The following is an 18,307-nucleotide window of genomic DNA, read 5'->3' on the forward strand; positions in this document are numbered from 1 at the left end:
AATTACCCAAATGTAGACTCTATAGGGTTAGCGCGCTTTGTATGCAGGCGGAGCGCTATGGATTTTCCAGCCACTAGTACAGTTCTGGGCAGTAAGTATGATGGCCATAAATATAAGGTGAAAACCGGCCAAAATGGCAGTGACCGGATCACCTTGAAGGGGTATTCCTGCTTTACAATTAGATCCCATATTGTTGAATAAACCATCACATTGTGATTGAGGTGTCGCAGTGCTGGAAAAATCAATGAAGTGGACACTGGCGGTATCACGCCTATAGAGGTCCTCACCGCCGGGTGCAAAAGTGAGCAGAGCCGGAGTCTCCCTTTAAGCCTTTCCCAGCATTGGACATAATAGCGGGCGATTCTGCTTGTGTTCTCCTCTCCGTAAAAAGATGAAATAAAGGGATCTATTACACGTTAAATCCTCCTCCCCACGAGACGCGTAGACTGATGGATAAGTCGGTTGTAACTTTGTTGGAGGGTAGGATGGGTGACCAGCGTCCAGCATTTATCATCCGTCCCGTTTTTTGGATGATAAATGCATCTGTCCGGAGTGTCGATTTTAAAAGTAGTTGTCAGAGGTTCATAAATGGGTAAAATTGCAGAGTAAACAAAGAAAAATGTATATAAGGCAATAAAGCCTCAGCCAGCTCACCGACCACCACAGGTGCGCGGAACTCTGTCTTGACTGGATGTGCAGCGATGAGAAGAAAAAAAGTAAATAGAAAAACTTTATTGATCCATTAAAACTTCAATCATGTTGGTGGAAATCCTTGTATAAGATAAATGCAAGCACATAAGAAAAAGGACTCGGCGACGCGTTTCGATCTCCAAGAGAGACAGCTTATACAAGGATTTCCACCAACATGATTGAAGTTTTAATGGATCAACAAAGTTTTTCTAATTTTAAGGAGCTGGAACACTTTACTTTTTTTCTTAAAATTGCCAAGTGCTTGTAAAACTTGTGTAGTTTTATTCCTTATTATAAATACTCTCCATTCGCTAGAACAGAGGGATTTGTAATGTTATAGTGTACAGCTCACTACCTAGGTTACTGGCCTACCTGAAGTCCCAGCCTGGCCAGTTACCTGGACGATGCTTTACCGCCTGCTCATACCGCTCTGAAGATGGACGATCGCTGGATTCAGATGGATTTACAGTGTGGGACGAGACTGATCATCGGAAGGTATGGGATATTGTTGTTTTTTTATTTTACCTTTTTTACAGAACAAGGGTCTTCAGGTGGATTACCAGTATAATAAAATATTACAAAAACCTGTGTATTTATTTCATTAAAATACTTTGTAATAATGTGTGTGTTTTTTAACCATTTCATACTATTGGATTAATAATGGATAGGTGTCATAATTGACGCATTATTAATCTGGCTTAATGTCACCCTACAATAGCAAGGTGACATTAACCCTTCATTACCCCATATCCCACCACTACACGGGAATGGGAAGAGAGTGGCCAAGTGCCAGAATAGGCGCGTCTTCCAGATGTGCCTTTTCTGGGGTGGCTGGGGGCAGATGGTTTTTAGCCGGAGGGGGGGGCAATAACCATGAACCCTCTCCAGGCTATTAATATCTGCCCTCAGTCACTGGCTTTACCACTCTGGCGGAGAAAATTGTGCGGGAGCCCACGCCAATTTTTTTCCGTGATGTAACCCTTTAATAGCTAGAGTACCCAAATTTTGCACATACACACTACTAACAGTAGTAGTATGGAATATGCAAAAAAAAAAAAGATATGAGATGGTTTACTGTATGTAAACCATGTCTCACATCCTGTCGGGTTTGTGAAGGAGATAGCAAAAGCCTGCAATTGAATTACTGGCTTTTAAGCTATCTAGCGCTGTATGATATATTAATATATATATGTGTCTCACTGATATATATATATATATATATACAGTATATATGCTTTTGCTATTTTTTGAGCACATGGATCCATTGTATGTCCGTATGTCGGTTTTGCAAGCCTGCGAGAAAATCTCGCAGTATGGATGCCATACGGGTTACATACGGAGGATGCCATGCGCAAAATACGCTGTCACACCCTGCCTACGGAGTACTTACGGATCACCATTTTTTAAATTTTGTGGAGTATTACGGCCGTAAAATACGGACCATATTTTTATACGCTGAGTGTGAGGCTGGCCTAACAGTTGTTGTAGAGATGTGTCTGCTGCTAGAACTCTGTGTGGCGTTGACCTGGTCTCTAATCTGAGCTCCTGTTAACCTGTGATTTCTGAGGCTGGTGACTCGGATAAACTTATCCTCAGAAGCAGAGGTGACTCTTGTTCTTCCTTTCCTGGGGCGGTCCTCATGTGAACCAGTTTCTTTGTAGCGCTTGATGGTTTTTGCCACTGCACTTGGGGACACTTTCAAAGTTTTCCTAATTTTTCATACTGACTGACCTTCATTTCTTAAAGTAATGATGGCCACTCATTTTTCTTTACTTAGCTGCTTTTTTCTTGCCATAATACAAATTCTAACATTCTCTTCAGTAGGACTATCAGCTGTGTATCCACCAGACTTCTGCACAACACAACTGATGGTCCCAACCCCATTTATAAGGCAAGAAATCCCACTTATTAAACCTGACAGGGCACACCTGTGAAGTGAAGACCATTCCCGGTGACTACCTCTTTAAGCTCATCAAGAGAATGCCAAGAGTGTGCAAAGCAGTCATCAAAGCAAAAGGTGGCTACTTTGAAGAACCTAGAATATAAGACATAATTTCAGTTGTTTCACACTTTCGTTAAGTATATAATTCCACACGTGTAAATTCATAGTTTTGTTGCCTTCAGTGTGAATTTACAATTTTCATAGTCATGAAAATACAGAAACATCTTTAAATGAGAAGGTGTGTCCAAACTTTTTGTCTGTACTGTATAAATATTACAAAATGTCATAAAAAGGTGAAAAAGGATATTTTGGTATAAAAATGCCCGCATTTATTCAGAACCTGCATGGCACTATGATATAAAAAGAAAAACAATGTTTTTTTATATCGGCTGTAAAAAAAATGTATACGGTACGACTGCTTAAAACAGGGACAGAAACAACCAAGTAATGAAAAGATGTGAAAAAAAAGCATTTAGTACCTCATTAAGCCCAAACTGACCTGTTCATTAAGGGGTTAAGTGAGGAGCGTGACCGGTAATTGCTGATCTGTGTTTGCAGCGCCTCCAGAAGCCATGGCGGCTGCCGTGAACACTTCTGCCCCCTGCCAAAAGTACATTAGCCCCCTTCCTTCGTACTAGGAATATTGTGGCTCCCACAGGAGGACGCGTTCCCACCGTCTACTTTAATGATCTCTCTGAAGTTGTCGGGCTTGTGATTGCCATCTGCATGAGAAAACTCCCCGCCGCTGCCGAGTTTCTGCATTATGGGCACTGTTCCTGTATGAAGCTGGCATGGCGCTGTGTCACGTGGCGTCTCTTACAATATCGGGGGTGTTCAGATAAAGTGAAAAGTGATGAAATGAAAACTATGAAGGAACCGCACTGACCTGTTAGGAAGGAATCCAGAAGAATAGTTGTCATGGTTTCTTCACGCCCTCTGATGAATCTCCGCACAGAGAATGGTCTGGTAGAGGAGTGACCCGCGCCGAGGTGGGAAATCCACTTACATTCCGTAATAAGACCGCGTACATCTAATGCAGCGCCAACCGACACATTATTCTGTGTTAGCACCCGTGCCTCCCCGGTGGCTTGTGGAAGGGTGCCAAGGTGTGAATATGTGTATATTATATTATATGTTTTTATGTGTTTTTTTTTCACGGCACAGGATGGGGGAGTCGCAGAAGCGAGTGTTTCAGTCCTACGTCGACCGATTACTGAAGCTCATAGAGTTCAACGTTGCTGCAGAGGAAGGTAAATGGAAGGATGTCTGTCTCCATTTGTAAAGGAACCCTGCCCCTTGTCATAAATGTGTTTTTTTTATATATTCTTTTTTCCTGGTGTAAATGTTGCTGATCTGAATCCGGCATTACTTTTATTCCTGCTCCTCTCCATTCCTGACGTATTCCACCCTCTTCCCTGTATGTAAATCCAGCTTTGTTGGACAAATGGGTGAGGTTCTCATATCCGCATCGGACCACTGATGATCTCTGGTCTCATCGGCCATGATGGTGATTAGCTCCATCAAGGGGTTATCCAGGTCTGAGATGTAGATGACCTCTTATTTAGGACTAGATGGTGGCCCGAATCTAACGCATCGGGTATTCTAGAATATGTATGTAGTTTATTTATGAAGTTTTCAGAATAATGCAATTTATACACAGGATTTGGCCGGCCGGGCGCAACCAATTAGCGAAGCGTGGTTCAAATTGTACGCCAATTTGCGGCCGGACTGCGCCTGTCGCTGATTGGTCACACCCAGTGAAGCCAGGGCCGGCTCCAGGTTTTCGAGGGCCCCGGACGAAAGAGTCTCAGTGGGCCCCCCTCTTTAACACATACCACGATTCATGATGCACAGATACAGCAGAGAAATATACCACAGCCCCACGCAGCGTATAGCTCAGCCCCACGCAGCGTATAGCTCAGCCCACGTAGTATATAGCAATATGGGCACCATATCCCTGTTAAAAAAAAAAAAAAAAAAAAGAATTAAAATAAAAGTTATATGCTCACCTTCCGACGGATCCAGGCGTGGCGTTTACCGATGCTCCTCGCGACGCTCCGGTCCCAAGAATGCATTGCAGTCTCGCGAGACCGCTACATCATCATCTCGTGAGACCGCAATGCATTCTTAGGAACGGAGTGTTGCGAGGAGCGGGAAAGGTGCCGGAAAGTGAGTATATAATTTTTTTTTTCTTTTTTTGTTATTGTTTTTAACATTAGATCTTTTTACTATTGATGCTGCATAGGCAGCATGAATAGTAAAAAGTTGGCCAAACAGGGTTAATAGCAGCAGTAACGGACTACATTACACTGCGGTATAGTGCAGCCATTAACCCTGTGTGAGCGCTGACTGGAGGGGGCACTGACAGAGTAGGAAGGGGCGAACCAATCAGCGGCGTGGGATTTCCGTGACAGACAAACAGACGGAAGTGCCCCTTAGACGATTACATATATATGTATATATGTGGGTCATCAATGTTTGGGTGTCGGGCGTCAGATCCTCACTGATCATAGATATTCTAGATTTTCTTTGTCCATTTTCTTTGTGTTTCTTTGTCGTCTTTTTTCTCACCCACAGATTTTATCCAGGTTGCTCAGAGTTTTGAATCCTCGAGGAAGAGATGGCTGCAGGCGGAGAAGGAGCTGAGGGACAAGCGGGAGACTCTGCTGCGGTGCGAGATCGAGCGCTCGGCGCTGCAGGTGAAGCTGAAGCACGCCCGCAATCAGGTGGACGTGGAGATGAAGAGGCGTCAGAGAGCGGAGACCGATCTGCAGACGGTGGTACGATGGGCCATTCCTTGCTACACTGCGGCGTTGCTTTGCATTTCTAGCACTTGATCCCGTCCATGGCTGCAGGAGAGGTAGCGTACATAGTTCTCCATCTGGTGATGGCTGCACCCACTACATCATTCGCGGCAGATAAGGACAGGAAAGTCTCTACGATCTGCATCCACTAATAATGTGTTTTATTACAGGAGCGGCAGATGCATCTGATTGGGGAACTTATCCAGAGTGACGGTCCGAATACGGTACCTCTTAGCGACTCTGTCCTGGCCATCTTTGGGGGAAGCCGATCCAATGCTGCAGCCCATGGGGTTGGAAGCAGGTATGGTATACGTGCTGGGCAGCTACAGACGTCGGGAGGACAGTCGGAACATATGGAAACAGAAAAGCATTACGTCATTCAATGGGAGCTGTATATCTGTATGCAGGAGCTCATGAGCGTCTCCAAGTGGCGGCTGGGGGTTATTTCTTTTTTTCAATCTCTTATTTAGTGGTTTCGGGCTCTGGCCGATATAAAGATTAACCAGACATTAGCCCATCTTTTGATGGTATCTACTAAGCATTTTATATCTGTAGAACTAAACGCCCTCGTATCTTCCTACAAGGATCTCTGAATTTGACAGGATGGATATTTACCCGTCTGATCCTGCTGGAGACTGGCGGTGTTACAAATAAAGTGTTCAGTGTCCCAATGACTTTCTACACCAACTTTTCCAGTTCAGAGCGATGGAGATAAGCTGCACCATTTATTCCAGTCTAAAATGTCGAAGCCGGTAATATGGCCGACAATGAAATGCCAGGTCTGCTATATAGAGCAAAAAACATTCAGAAGACCCCAGTCCAGCAGCCAAGTCTGTACTCCATATCTGCCAGACCAGATCCCCTGCTTTAGAATGAAGAAATCACTGCACTCGTATATTGAAGTTGCTTGAACAAGTGTAAAGTTTTATTCACAAGTGAAAGTTCATGTTGAAGCGATAGGCAAAATAACGTTTCGGCCAACTCGTGGCCTTGTTCACAATATCGCTGCGGTTAAACAAAAAAGAGAAGCAAAAATCAGACAATATACAAATATAAATATACATATATACAAATAACAAAAGTATATACACATTTGGGCGAATGCATGTCAACGGAGTAATGTTGAAGAGGTCCGATCAAAAAGATGAAAAACATAGACTGAATTAATACTTTTGTTATTTGTATATATGTATATTTATATTTGTATATTGTCTGATTTTTGCTTCTCTTTTTTGTTTAACCGCAGCGATATTGTGAACAAGGCCACGAGTTGGCCGAAACGTTATTTTGCCTATCGCTTCAACATGAACTTTCACTTGTGAATAAAACTTTACACTTGTTCAAGCAACTTCAATATACGAGTGCAGTGATTTCTTCATTCTATGGTTTATGGGACTTTTATGACCCGTTCACTAGCACCGTGACTCACTACCGTCGAGTGCTAGCTTTCGTCATTTACAGATCCCCTGCTTCACCTACCTGTGACCACTGCAATGTCTCTTCTGATTATCAGATCCCGGTCACATCCTTGGTGGCTTAGTAATGAGAAGAGATGCCACATGTAGGAGGTCCACAAGGCTTTGGTCTGACACAGGTGGACTATTGACTCGGCCGCTGGACTGGGTCTTTGAAGCCTCTTTATATTGCCATAGGATGGCTGAGTTGGAGTGGTCTTGTGTGGTTGCCCACCACTTCTATGATGTGCAAATGAATGTTACTCCCAAGTGGATGAGTGTGTCACTTTTTCTATGTAAAAAAAAAAATCCCTTTTTTTTCTTCAAGATTTTGTGTGTATATATAATGTATTTATTTATTTTTTTCTTTGTCAGATTTTCCATGGTGGACGAATCTTGTGGTTCCTTCCTGTCGGACATCAGCTACGACCAGACTGAGGACGACCTGGTGAGACCTCCTCCTTCTCCCCTCTCCCATCCGCCATGTGTTTCAGATGCGTTCTAGCACCCATGTAAATCCGTTTTGTTTCTCTTACCAACACCATGCCCTTGTGCTCTTCACTCTTCTGACAACTGGTTTATATTTATTAATAAAATAAAACCACAAAATCTCATTCCATCCAATTTAAATGCTAATTTCTGTCCCTTTCGGTGTAACCGGGAGTCTTTCGCTGAGCGTTCAGCCGAGAAAGGTCCCTGTGGGGAGTCTTCTCCCCCCATCGCCCTGTTTAGTTCTCCCTCCTTGCTCGCACACTGCGCTCCTGAGAATACATCCTGTTTGTAATTTGCTTTCTTTAATGCTTTTGAACCGTCCAGAGCTGCCTACGGTGTCTCCCAGAGGCGGCATTAATATTTAGCTGGCTCCATGGATCTGCCGCCTCGTGCAGTTGGGGTGGCGTCGCACATCCAGGGCTCCTACACACGGTATCTATCTGGAGGAAAGTCTCCACCGGCCAACCACTTGACTTGTGCAAACAGATTCGTGCTGAGTTTAGCCATCTCCACCCTTCACAGATGCGATAAGGTGCTGCTTTTTACATGGCGCACGCGTTCACTACGGTAAATGTTGCACAGGAAGAAACTCTTAAAGATGAATTTCTCCCCCACTGAGCAGCCGAGAGCTACCTTGGGTTGTGAATACTTCTCATTTATGGAACAGCAAGACTCTAAAACGCTCTTATTAAGTCGCGCCACAATGAAAGTGCTCAGTACAGTAAGATGTACAGAAGAAGGCAGGACGAGGTATTTCCGGCCAGCAGATCTTCACTGGGTGTCACTGGCATCGTTCTATAATCCTAGTATTAATGGGATATACCTATCTTCTAACTGGTCAGACCTTGCTGCACTAATTTGGTGCTGCATCCCCTTCTCTGTTCCCCTGCGCAGCAGCATTTCTCGGCCACCTGCTGTACAGGGAAATGCAGCCTCCTGCCATTCACTTGTGCCGGTCTCTGCACAGTAAGTGGTCGAGGGCTACCTGACAATAAAGAGGACACGGTGCTAAATTTGGTGGGGGTCCAATCAATACAAGGTAACTTTAACCCTTCAAGGGATACATGTTTAAAAAGTCTGTCCAAAATATTAAATGGGCCGTGATGCTTTGCAGTGAACGATGCATTCAGATTGTTCCTTCAGCAATGGTGGATCTTCTGCATCAGCCGCACAATGCAGTACACTCCCTTTTACCTGGCCAGAACCATGATATTTTACAGTGGGTGCAGCATGTAGGATTCTCCCAGCCTGGACGGGCTCCTACTTTGGGTCCATGATGCTTTGCAGTGGGTGCAGCATGTAGGCTTCTCCTGGCCTGGGCCTATATTGGGTCCATCATGCATTGCAGTGGGTACAGCATGTAGGCTTCTCCTGGCCTGGACCTATATTGGGTCCATGATGCTTTGCAGTGGGTACAGCATGTAGGCTTCCTGGCCTGGACGGGCTCCTATATTTGGTCCATGATGCTTTGCAGTGGGTACAGCATGTAGGCTTCTCCTGGCCTGGACCTATATTGGGTCCATCATGCATTGCGGTGGTAATTACCTGTAAACGGCTTGCCTTGGGATGGTCTTCTGCATTAGGCCTATGATGCATTGCAGGGGACTCCCCTTTACCTGGGCAGGACCATGATGCTTTGCAGTTGTGATAACATATACTGTACCCCTCTCTTAGTCTGGACGGGGTCCCTGAATTGGGTTCATGATGCATTTCAGCATCTCCCCTCGTTAATGGAGAGCATCCCTGATACTTTTCCCGCAGATGATATAGTATGGAAATCTCTCCCATCGTCCATAAAGTAAAGTTTAGCAACTTTTTATGTAGATTTGGACTTTTCCCAATTCGAGTCCATCATGTAATATCTGTCCCTATGTCCCGTGACACCGATGTTGTCAGATTTCTGTTTTACGGGAATGTTTGTCGCACGGCTTCAATTATAGGATTCTTATTCTCCTCAGGATCTGGAAGAGCTATCAGGAAGACCAGTAAAGCTGAAGCCACGGGAGCGAAGGGTGGGTATGTGTGTATGTACAGAGAATCGCCGCTGACCCGGCATCAGAAAGTTTGTTAATCACTTGTTTCTAGAAGAGGACTGCAATTTGGTTCAGTGTTCACGAGACCAGAAAACTGAGCACTTGGGAAACTCCTGTGATTGGAAACCAGGTTACAGTGACATTTTGTTTTACCACTTGATTTTGGACATGTTTCTGTGATTCTGCACTAATCCTACCAGATAAGCACCTAGAGGACTTGTCTTACTGTAAGCCTTAATGCGATGCCCATACGTGCCTCCTGGACCGGAGTCTCTACTCTGTGCTCAGCGCTACATCCCCAGCCGGTCTACTCGTACCAGGACAAAACAAGAACGCTGCAGTCGATCAACGGCCGCAGCGCTCATGTCGATGCCCCCTCCAAATTCTGACTCCAGGAGACCGGCAGGGGATACATCAGAGTACAGAGGTGCAGCAGCAGTTCTGGAGGCGAGCAGGTGATTTTTTTTTTTTTTTTTTTTTTAAAGGAACATCTTGGTGTAATGGTGCACTGTTTTTATACATTTTTGACTAGAGTTTAATGGGGACAAAAAATAGCAATTTCTCCATTGTTTTTTGAATTTTCTTGTTCACTTGGCCGTATATGAAAGGTTAAGTTTATTCTGTGGGTCGTTTATATTATATTTATGTCTTACTTACCTTTGCAAAATAAACTTTTCTTTTTTTGCCCTGCTTTGCATTCACGTCATACAGATTGATATCCTACACTGCAATATGTCTATATTGCAGGGTGTGAGATCCTGATAGCCTTGTTAATTGGCTTTTGTACACACTAGACCTACAGACTATTTTGGGCCCCGAGCCTCTTTGGTAACTCACCTGGACTTTCATATCTTGGCAGGGTAACAGAGGGAGCCGCCTCCTATCATACCACTTAGGGACTGCGATTTACATCGTGTGTTATGGTTGGAGTACGGACCACGACGCACGTACCACCCAGGAGTCTCCCAACCTGAACTTTACAGCCTCATGGCCATTTATGAGGTTGTCACATTCGGGTCAGGAGACCATCTGTCTTTGTACGGACCACGACACACGGACATGTGAATCTGGCCTTAGAGGTGGGGTGCTGGCTGTACAGTACAGTCGGCACCCCCAAGTGATGGGGTCGGGTGCTGCTAATACCCCAGCACAATCGCCTTGACATGATAGCATCCTGCAGGCGTTAAATACATTTCTATGATGTGTCCGGTATAATGTCACACAGTATAGACCTATGGCTTCTTCCAGTATGCTGCGTGTGTCTGTGTATATTATATATGTATATAATATGAATTGGACAATGTAAATGTTGGCTCCCACCGCTTGTCCTCCTCCCTTTTGGACACGGCGGGTCAGATCTTATTCATGCCAAAGACCAGACAAACTGACTTCATTTGTCAGCAATTTGCCCTGGATCAATAAAAGGTTCATTATTTGGATGCCCGGCTCCTGAAGGTTTGGCAGAAATGTTTAATAAATCATCAAACGGGTATCTTGTGCCTCTCCCCTGCCCTGTGTGCAGGCGCCCCCTACTGGTCCGCAGCTGGTAATGGACACGCAGTACTACTGCTCCATGGATGATGAGTGCGATCACCCACTGATCGGTTAGTAGAGGCAGAGAATAATTACTCAGACTGTATGCATACAATGTCAGTGTATAATGGAGACCGAAAAGCTTGTTTGGCCCTTTGCATGGCTTGTCCTATATATAGAGTGATGGGTCCAGATTTACAGCCCTGCATGGAAATGGCATGAATGGGACAGTTCATGATCACCAGACCCTGCATCCTATGTAAATCCAGGTGTCTGTCTCTTAAAGGGTTCTCCCAACTCGGTAATAGGTGGAACATCACTAGGATATGCCATCAATTGAAGGGTTGTTCCCATCGTCTTACATATGTAAAAACAAGCAACTTTGCAACTTACTTGCATTCTCAAGAACGGAGTCCTATTTTGTATCTATTAGCAGTGGCCGATCAAGCGCAGCACTTACAAGCTTTGTCCAATAGAGCTTGTAAGCGCTGCTCTGAAGCTAGTCAGGATCGCTGGGGCTAATCCAGCAAACTTCAGCGCTACGGCACTCCTTCTAATTCTGCACAGGCAAAGCTGCATTGGAGAGCGCACAGTTTGGGGAAATGATGCGAAAATGCCACTGATCCGAACTGTCAATTAAGAAGAAGTGCACCGATCACCTCCGGCAAGCGGGAAACTGAAAATGTGTCGTTGCTCAAACCCTTTTAATTACTGGTGATCCAACCCCTGGGACCCACCCCCACTGATCCTAAGAATGAAGGGGGCGCAGTTCTCTGCACCGGTAACAGCAGCCAGACCTCTCACTTATACAAAGCTTGACAGCTGTGCAGGGGAGACAGTGTTGGACCCCCGTCATTATCAGGACTGGTGATGGACCCAGATGTCAGACCACCACTAAGCATTTTTCCAGCATTTATTAGCTGCTAATGGATATTCAGTTCTTGCATTAAAATCCCTACTAGTCGCCGTCTTCTGCCGTTTCCAGCGCTGCTCCAGTGTCGCTCCTGTATAATGCGTCCGCAGCTCTTTCTTGCCAGTAAACGCTGCCAAACGGTCGTTCCTTTCATAATGTAACTCTGTGAGAGCGTCGTTCTCAGTCTAAAAGACGAACATTGAGAAAGTGACTTCCTGTCCACACAGAAGCTGCAGACACAGTGATCCAGCAGAGGACAGGAGCGGCGCTAGAAACGGCAGAAGACGACGGCTGGTGAGTATTTAATGCTCACTGGGAACACACGTTACTGATGGCTAACAAATGCTGAAATAAATCCAAACACTGGAGAGGGACTTTAAGGCGCTGCAGATCCTGGCAGATCAGACTTTGCATAATTGCAGACTCAATACCTTTCCGTAGCGTGCAGTGATGTGTACGGTGTTTCTTGGTGCAGTGCAAGTTGTGGCCCTCGGTTCTCGTACTGACATGTGTTTTCTGTCTCCGCAGCGCTCCTCTCTCGCTCCACTGTTTGCGCCATTTATGAAGAAGCCTCGTCCGAGTTTAGCCGCGGCTGTAGTAAATGAGAATGTGAGTGACGGGGATGCACAGAACCTGGGGTAACGCACAACTGCAGGTTCAGACTACACGGGGATTGTTCGTAGTCTGTTACCATGGAAACACTGAATTGTACCAGAGCTGTATAAAGTTTTTTTGTTTTTTTTTTGTTTTTTAAATGTTTTAGAGCAGTAATAAACTGTGGGTTGCCAAATTGCACATACCCTTTTAGGTCAGTAGGTGTTATCCAGCAGCCTGTTTTTCTAGATAAATTACCTATGTATCTGTGTCTTGTCAATGAGCTTGTCAGGCCACCAATCCGTACCAGCAACTTATATTTTCCGCCTAAAAGTTTATTTCTATGTTATAAAGGGATGAGATATCTCTAGGATACGTTATCACTTTGTGAGGGTCAGAAACCGCCACCGATCCTGAGAGTTACGTGGGCTGTTTAGCATCGATTGTTGATGCTGCCCCTGATTGACAACTTTACCCTGCCCGGCGCCCCCCCCTGGCTGTACAGAAAACTGCAGTTTTTCTATTCGCCACGACAGCACCCACTAGAGAGAGAGGGGATCCGCCCCTAGGAACAGGAAACCTACAGAGAGATAAAAGGGGCGGCCCCCCCTCGCTCCTCAGTTGGTTTCCTGTTCCTAGATGGAGACCCACAGAGAAGACTCTATGGATAGGAAGAGGAAGACCTGCCTGGACTACCGCCTGTACGACTCTGCTGAGCGGCAGGGGTTCCGGAAGCAGGTAGACAGAGTCGGGGGAATGATCCTGCGGGCTCCCCCCTCATCTGGTGCGGCTGACAGGCAGCCTGAAGTTATCCAACGGTCTCCCTGCTGGGACACCGTTGTGGAGACGCCGACAGTGCGGGTACCTGGTGCGACGTCCTCCGGTGTGCGTCTGAGCAGCGGTGAGACGGTTCCACGATACGAGGCCCTCCTGTCCCTCCAAGGTAAGAGGTGACATGGTGGGATGCAGCAGGCAGCGGCGTCTCCCGGCATACAGGACGCGGGCGCATGCGCAGTAGCGTCGGCGTCCCGGAAATGGAGAGGAACTTCCGGGGCACGGTGTTGAAGGTCATTTCCGGGGGAACCGCCATATTGGATTCCCCCATGCGGTGCCATTACTCTAAACGCCGGATCTGTAAGTAAAAAAAAAAAAAAAAAAGTGGAGACAAAGCAAGGGGTGTGTACATTACTACACTATAAAGTGTAGTCAGTTAAGGCAGTCAGTGTGCCATTATGTCGTCCCAAGAGGAGGTCAGGGTGCACCCTATGGAAGAGCCATTAGTCCCTAGTGGTGAAGCCAGGAAAAGGAATAGTGGACACTCTAAAATAAGTGACTCCACTGATAAATCAGGAAGAAAATCCTCCCGTTCCACACCCCAAGCTAAGGCATCTCCGCAGCCGGTATAAATATCACGCTGGGTGAGTGCGTATATAGCTTCACTGAAGCTTATATTGATTCCTTTGCTTATATTATTTCTAGGCAAAGAGGACGGGGAAGAGTAAGCACAAACAATGTGCCATATGTACCGAACCCCTGCCTGACTCCTATCTTAAATGTCTGTGTCAGGCATGTATAGACAACACCTTACGGCAGGAGGAATCGGTTAAAATGAATGAGATACGTCTCATAATTCGGGAAGAACTCCAGTCGTTGGGAGGTGGTTCTACTTCTTCAATAAATATGGAGAAACGAAGGAGGAAAACATCCTCTCCTAGAGCTGACACATCAGCGGAGAGTGGGGAGGTTGACTCTGATATTTCTCAGCAATCTAATTCCTCAGAGGAAGAGGACTTCGTCTGTTTTCCAACTGAGGGCATAAACAACCTAGTAAAATCAGTGAGAAATACGATGGGGGTGTCTGAATCAAAAGAACCCCAGACGCCACAAGAAGTTATGTTCGCTGGTCTTTCTCAGAAGAAAGGCCACGTATTTCCAATAAATCAGGCCATAAAAGATCTCGTTAAAAAAGAATGGAGTAGAGGTCAAAAGGGGTTGGTCCCAATATCCTGTAAGAGGCGCTACCCCTTTGATGATGAGGATTTGAATACCTGGGCCAAGATACCAAAAGTCGATGCGGCAGTTGCGTCTACATCTCGCCGTTTCTCCTTACCAGTAGAGGATGCAGGTTCTTTATCAGATCCTATGGACCGGAAATCAGACGCACTCCTTAAAAAATCATGGGAGGCCTGTGTCACGGCATTCAAGATGGCTATTTTAGCCACATGTACTGGCAGATCAATGCTAGTCTGGCTGGATCAGCTGGATCAGAAGATTAAAAGTGGCGTATCTAGAGAAAAATTAAGGGCATCTATCCCTTTGATTAAAGGTGCTGCGGCTTTTATTTCAGATGCCTCAATTGATTCCCTCCGCCTGGCGGCCAGGACAGCTAATCTCGCTAATATGGCTCGGCGGGCTTTATGGTTAAAAAACTGGAAGGGGGATGCCCAGTCAAGATCCAAATTATGTTCCATACCCTGTCAGGGTGAGTACCTGTTTGGCACAGTCCTTGATGATATTCTCACTAAGGCGGGCGAGAGGAAGAAAGAATTCCCTAATCCCTTTATTCCGTCTTACAGAAGGGCGTTCAGGAAGCCACCATTCGGAAGAAAGGGAGGCTTCAGAGACAGGTGGAATAATAAGGATTTCAAACAAAAAGGAAATCTGTTTAATAAACGCCCCTTCAAGCCAACCGATAAATTCCATCAGTGATATTTCTCCGGTGGGGGGAAGACTAAAACAATTCGGTCATCAATGGAAAGAAATAACAACTAATCAATGGGCTATTAAATTAACATCCTCAGGCCTTACACTAGACTTTATTAAAACTCCTCCGGATTCTTTCCTTCTTACCACCTTAAGATCCAAGCCTCAGCAAGAGGCACTTGAAACCGAGGTTAAAACCCTCCTACGCAAACATGTCCTAGTAGAGGTTCCATCTTCCCAGATAGGGAGAGGTTTTTACTCTCCCTTGTTCCTGATTAGTAAGCCGGATGGCTCTTTCAGAACTATAATCAATTTGAGGAAGCTGAATTCCTTTATAAAACCTAAAACATTCAAAATGGAATCCATTCGTTCAGCTATAAAAAATCTATTTCCAAATTGTTACATGGTAGTATTGGATCTAAAAGATGCTTACTACCATATTCCCATTCATAATTCACACCAACAATTTCTTCGGGTAGCAGTTTGTATAGAGGGGCAAATTCGTCATTTTACAATATAGAGCAATGCCCTTCGGGTTATCTATGGCCCCAAGGATTTTTACTAAGTTAGGGTACCGTCACACAGTGCAATTTTGATCGCTACGACGGCACGATTCGTGACGTTCGAGCGATATAGTTACGAGATCGCAGTGTCTGACACGCTCCTGCGATCAGGGACCCCGCTGAGAATCGTACGTCGTAGCAGATCGTTTGAAACTTTCTTTCGTCGTCTAGTGTCCCGCTGTGGCGGCATGATTGCATGGTGTAACATATATCGTATACGATGTGCGCATAGTAACCAACGGCTTCTACATCGCACATACGTCATGAAATTATCGCTCCAGCGTCGTAGATTGCAAAGTGTGACAGCAGTCTACGACGCTGGAGCGATATTGTTACGACGCTGGAGCGTCACGGATCGTACCGTCGTAGCGATGAAAATTGCACTGTGTGACGGTACCCTTACTATCAGAAGTAATGTCCTTTTTACGGGTAAAGGATACTTTGGTCATTCCATATCTAGATGACCTGTTGATTGTAGGAAAGAGCCCCCTACAGTGTGAGCAGAGATTACGGGAAGTAGTCATATCCTTACAATCCCTGGGTTGGCTAGTTAATTGGGAAAAATCTAGACTTCAGCCTGTAACGTGTCAAAGATTCCTTGGGCTCCTTCTGGATTCCGTTGACCAGATTTGTAAACTGCCTGAGGATAAGAAATTCTCCATAGTTGATAAGGTGTCCTCAGCAATAAAAAGACGTAGTATGTCACTAAGACAGGTCATGTCATTGCTAGGCTCTCTAACATCGTGCATTCCTGCGGTACAGTGGGCACAGTTCCATACTAGGCAGCTACAAAAATTTGTATTGGAGGAGGACATTAAGAATAGAGGATGTCTGGATAGAACAGTTTTTCTAACATCGGAAGTATTACACTCCCTTAGGTGGTGGTTGGATCAGAATAATCTTTCAAAGGGGGTTCTATGGGTAATCACTCCTTCTAGTGTTGTGACCACAGATGCTAGTCCTGAAGGCTGGGGGGCACATTTTCAGGATCAATGGGTTCAGGATCTTTGGTCCAGCTCAGATCTTAATAATTCCTCGAATGTCAAGGAGTTGAGGGCGGTATATTACTCCCTTCTCCACTTTCTTCCCCAGCTCAGCGGCTCTCATACAAGAGTATTCTCCGACAACACCACTGCGGTGGCGTATCTGAACCATCAGGGAGGTACAAGGTCGGACAAACTCAGGGAGGTGGCATCAGACATCATGGAATTAGCCGAAGGTCATCTACTATCACTATCGGCAGTACACATCAGAGGCACAGACAACTTTCGTGCCGATTTCCTGAGCCGTCATACTCTTCATCAAGGGGAATGGATGCTGAGCAGGAAGATTTTCAAGGCAATAACAGCTCGATGGGGTATTCCTCAAATAGACTTGTTTGCCACAAGAGCCAACCGTCAAGTCAAGATGTTTGCCTCTCTAAACAGGGAGGACAAGCCAGACATACTCGATGCCCTCCAGACGCCATGGACATTCGATCTGGCCTATGCTTTCCCTCCATGGAATCTATTACCTATAGTAATAAGAAAAATAAGGGAGGAGGGCGCAAAAGTTCTGTTGATAGCCCCATTTTGGCCCAAGAGGCCATGGTTCTCATGGCTGAGGGCGATGTCAGTGTCAGATCCATGGATTCTGCCTCAGTCCAAGGACCTGCTCTCTCAGGGTCCATTCCTCCATCCTCAGGCAAAGGGCATGAACTTAACTGCCTGGAGTTTGAGAGGCGGTTACTAAATCTCAGGGGGTTTTCTAATGGGTTAATCGATACTCTTATGAAGAGCAGAAAACCTTCAACTTCCAGGATTTATGTTAGAATTTGGAGGAAATTCCTTCAATTTCATACTACACAATTTTCCTCTGAGATTCCTATATTTCAAATATTAGAATTTCTACAAAAAGGGCTGGAATTAGGGCTCTCCGTGAGCACTCTGAAGGTGCAGGTTTCAGCATTAGGAGCTCTTTTTAATCATGACATTGCAGGAAATAAATGGATATCCCGGTTTATATCCGCTTGTGAAAGATCAAAACCAATTAACATTCCTCGGGTTCCTCAGTGGGATCTTTCGATAGTTTTGAATGCATTAACACAACCACCTTTTGAGCCTCTCCATACAGCCTCACTAAAGAACATTTCTTTGAAGACTGTTTTGCTAGTGGCATTAGTCTCTGCCAGAAGAGTGAGCGATCTCCATGCATTATCTATAGATCCTCCCTTTTTAACAGTAACATCAGATAGGATACTTTTAAAAACAGATCCTTGTTATCTCCCTAAGGTGGCTTCTACCTTTCATAGATCCCAGGAGATCTTGTTACCCACCTTTTATGAGAACCACTCAACTCCAGAAGAAGAAAGACTTCACACCCTAGATGTAAAAAGGTCTGTCCTAGCCTATTTAGAGAGAACTAGGGACTGGAGGAAGAGTAGGGCTCTCTTTGTGTCTTTCCAGGGTAAAACCAAGGGTGCCGGAGTCACAAAGAACACATTATCTCGCTGGATCAGAGAGGCCATAATCTTGGCGTATAAAGCTGGAGGGAAAGATCCTCCAATGCATGTGGGAGCGCACTCTACAAGAGCCTTGTCGACTTCCT

The 18,307-nt window shown here is 45.3% G+C and overlaps 1 protein-coding gene across 1 annotated transcript in view; it reads left to right on the top strand.

Annotated features, from left to right (window-relative positions):
• Positions 1–3,797: 3,797 nt before the first annotated feature.
• The window catches only part of LOC138644425 (rac GTPase-activating protein 1-like), a 30,684-nt gene continuing 16,174 nt past the window's right edge, over positions 3,798–18,307 (top strand). Inside the window, exons 1-6 of the mRNA XM_069732770.1 lie at positions 3,798–3,882; positions 5,210–5,412; positions 5,607–5,737; positions 7,266–7,338; positions 9,341–9,394; positions 12,390–12,470. Coding sequence (XP_069588871.1) covers positions 3,798–3,882; positions 5,210–5,412; positions 5,607–5,737; positions 7,266–7,338; positions 9,341–9,394; positions 12,390–12,470 — 627 coding nt within the window. The remainder of the gene's footprint in view (positions 3,883–5,209; positions 5,413–5,606; positions 5,738–7,265; positions 7,339–9,340; positions 9,395–12,389; positions 12,471–18,307) is intronic.

This window comes from Ranitomeya imitator, chromosome 7, assembly GCF_032444005.1.
Source record: "Ranitomeya imitator isolate aRanImi1 chromosome 7, aRanImi1.pri, whole genome shotgun sequence".
In the NCBI taxonomy this organism is placed as follows: domain Eukaryota; kingdom Metazoa; phylum Chordata; class Amphibia; order Anura; family Dendrobatidae; genus Ranitomeya; species Ranitomeya imitator.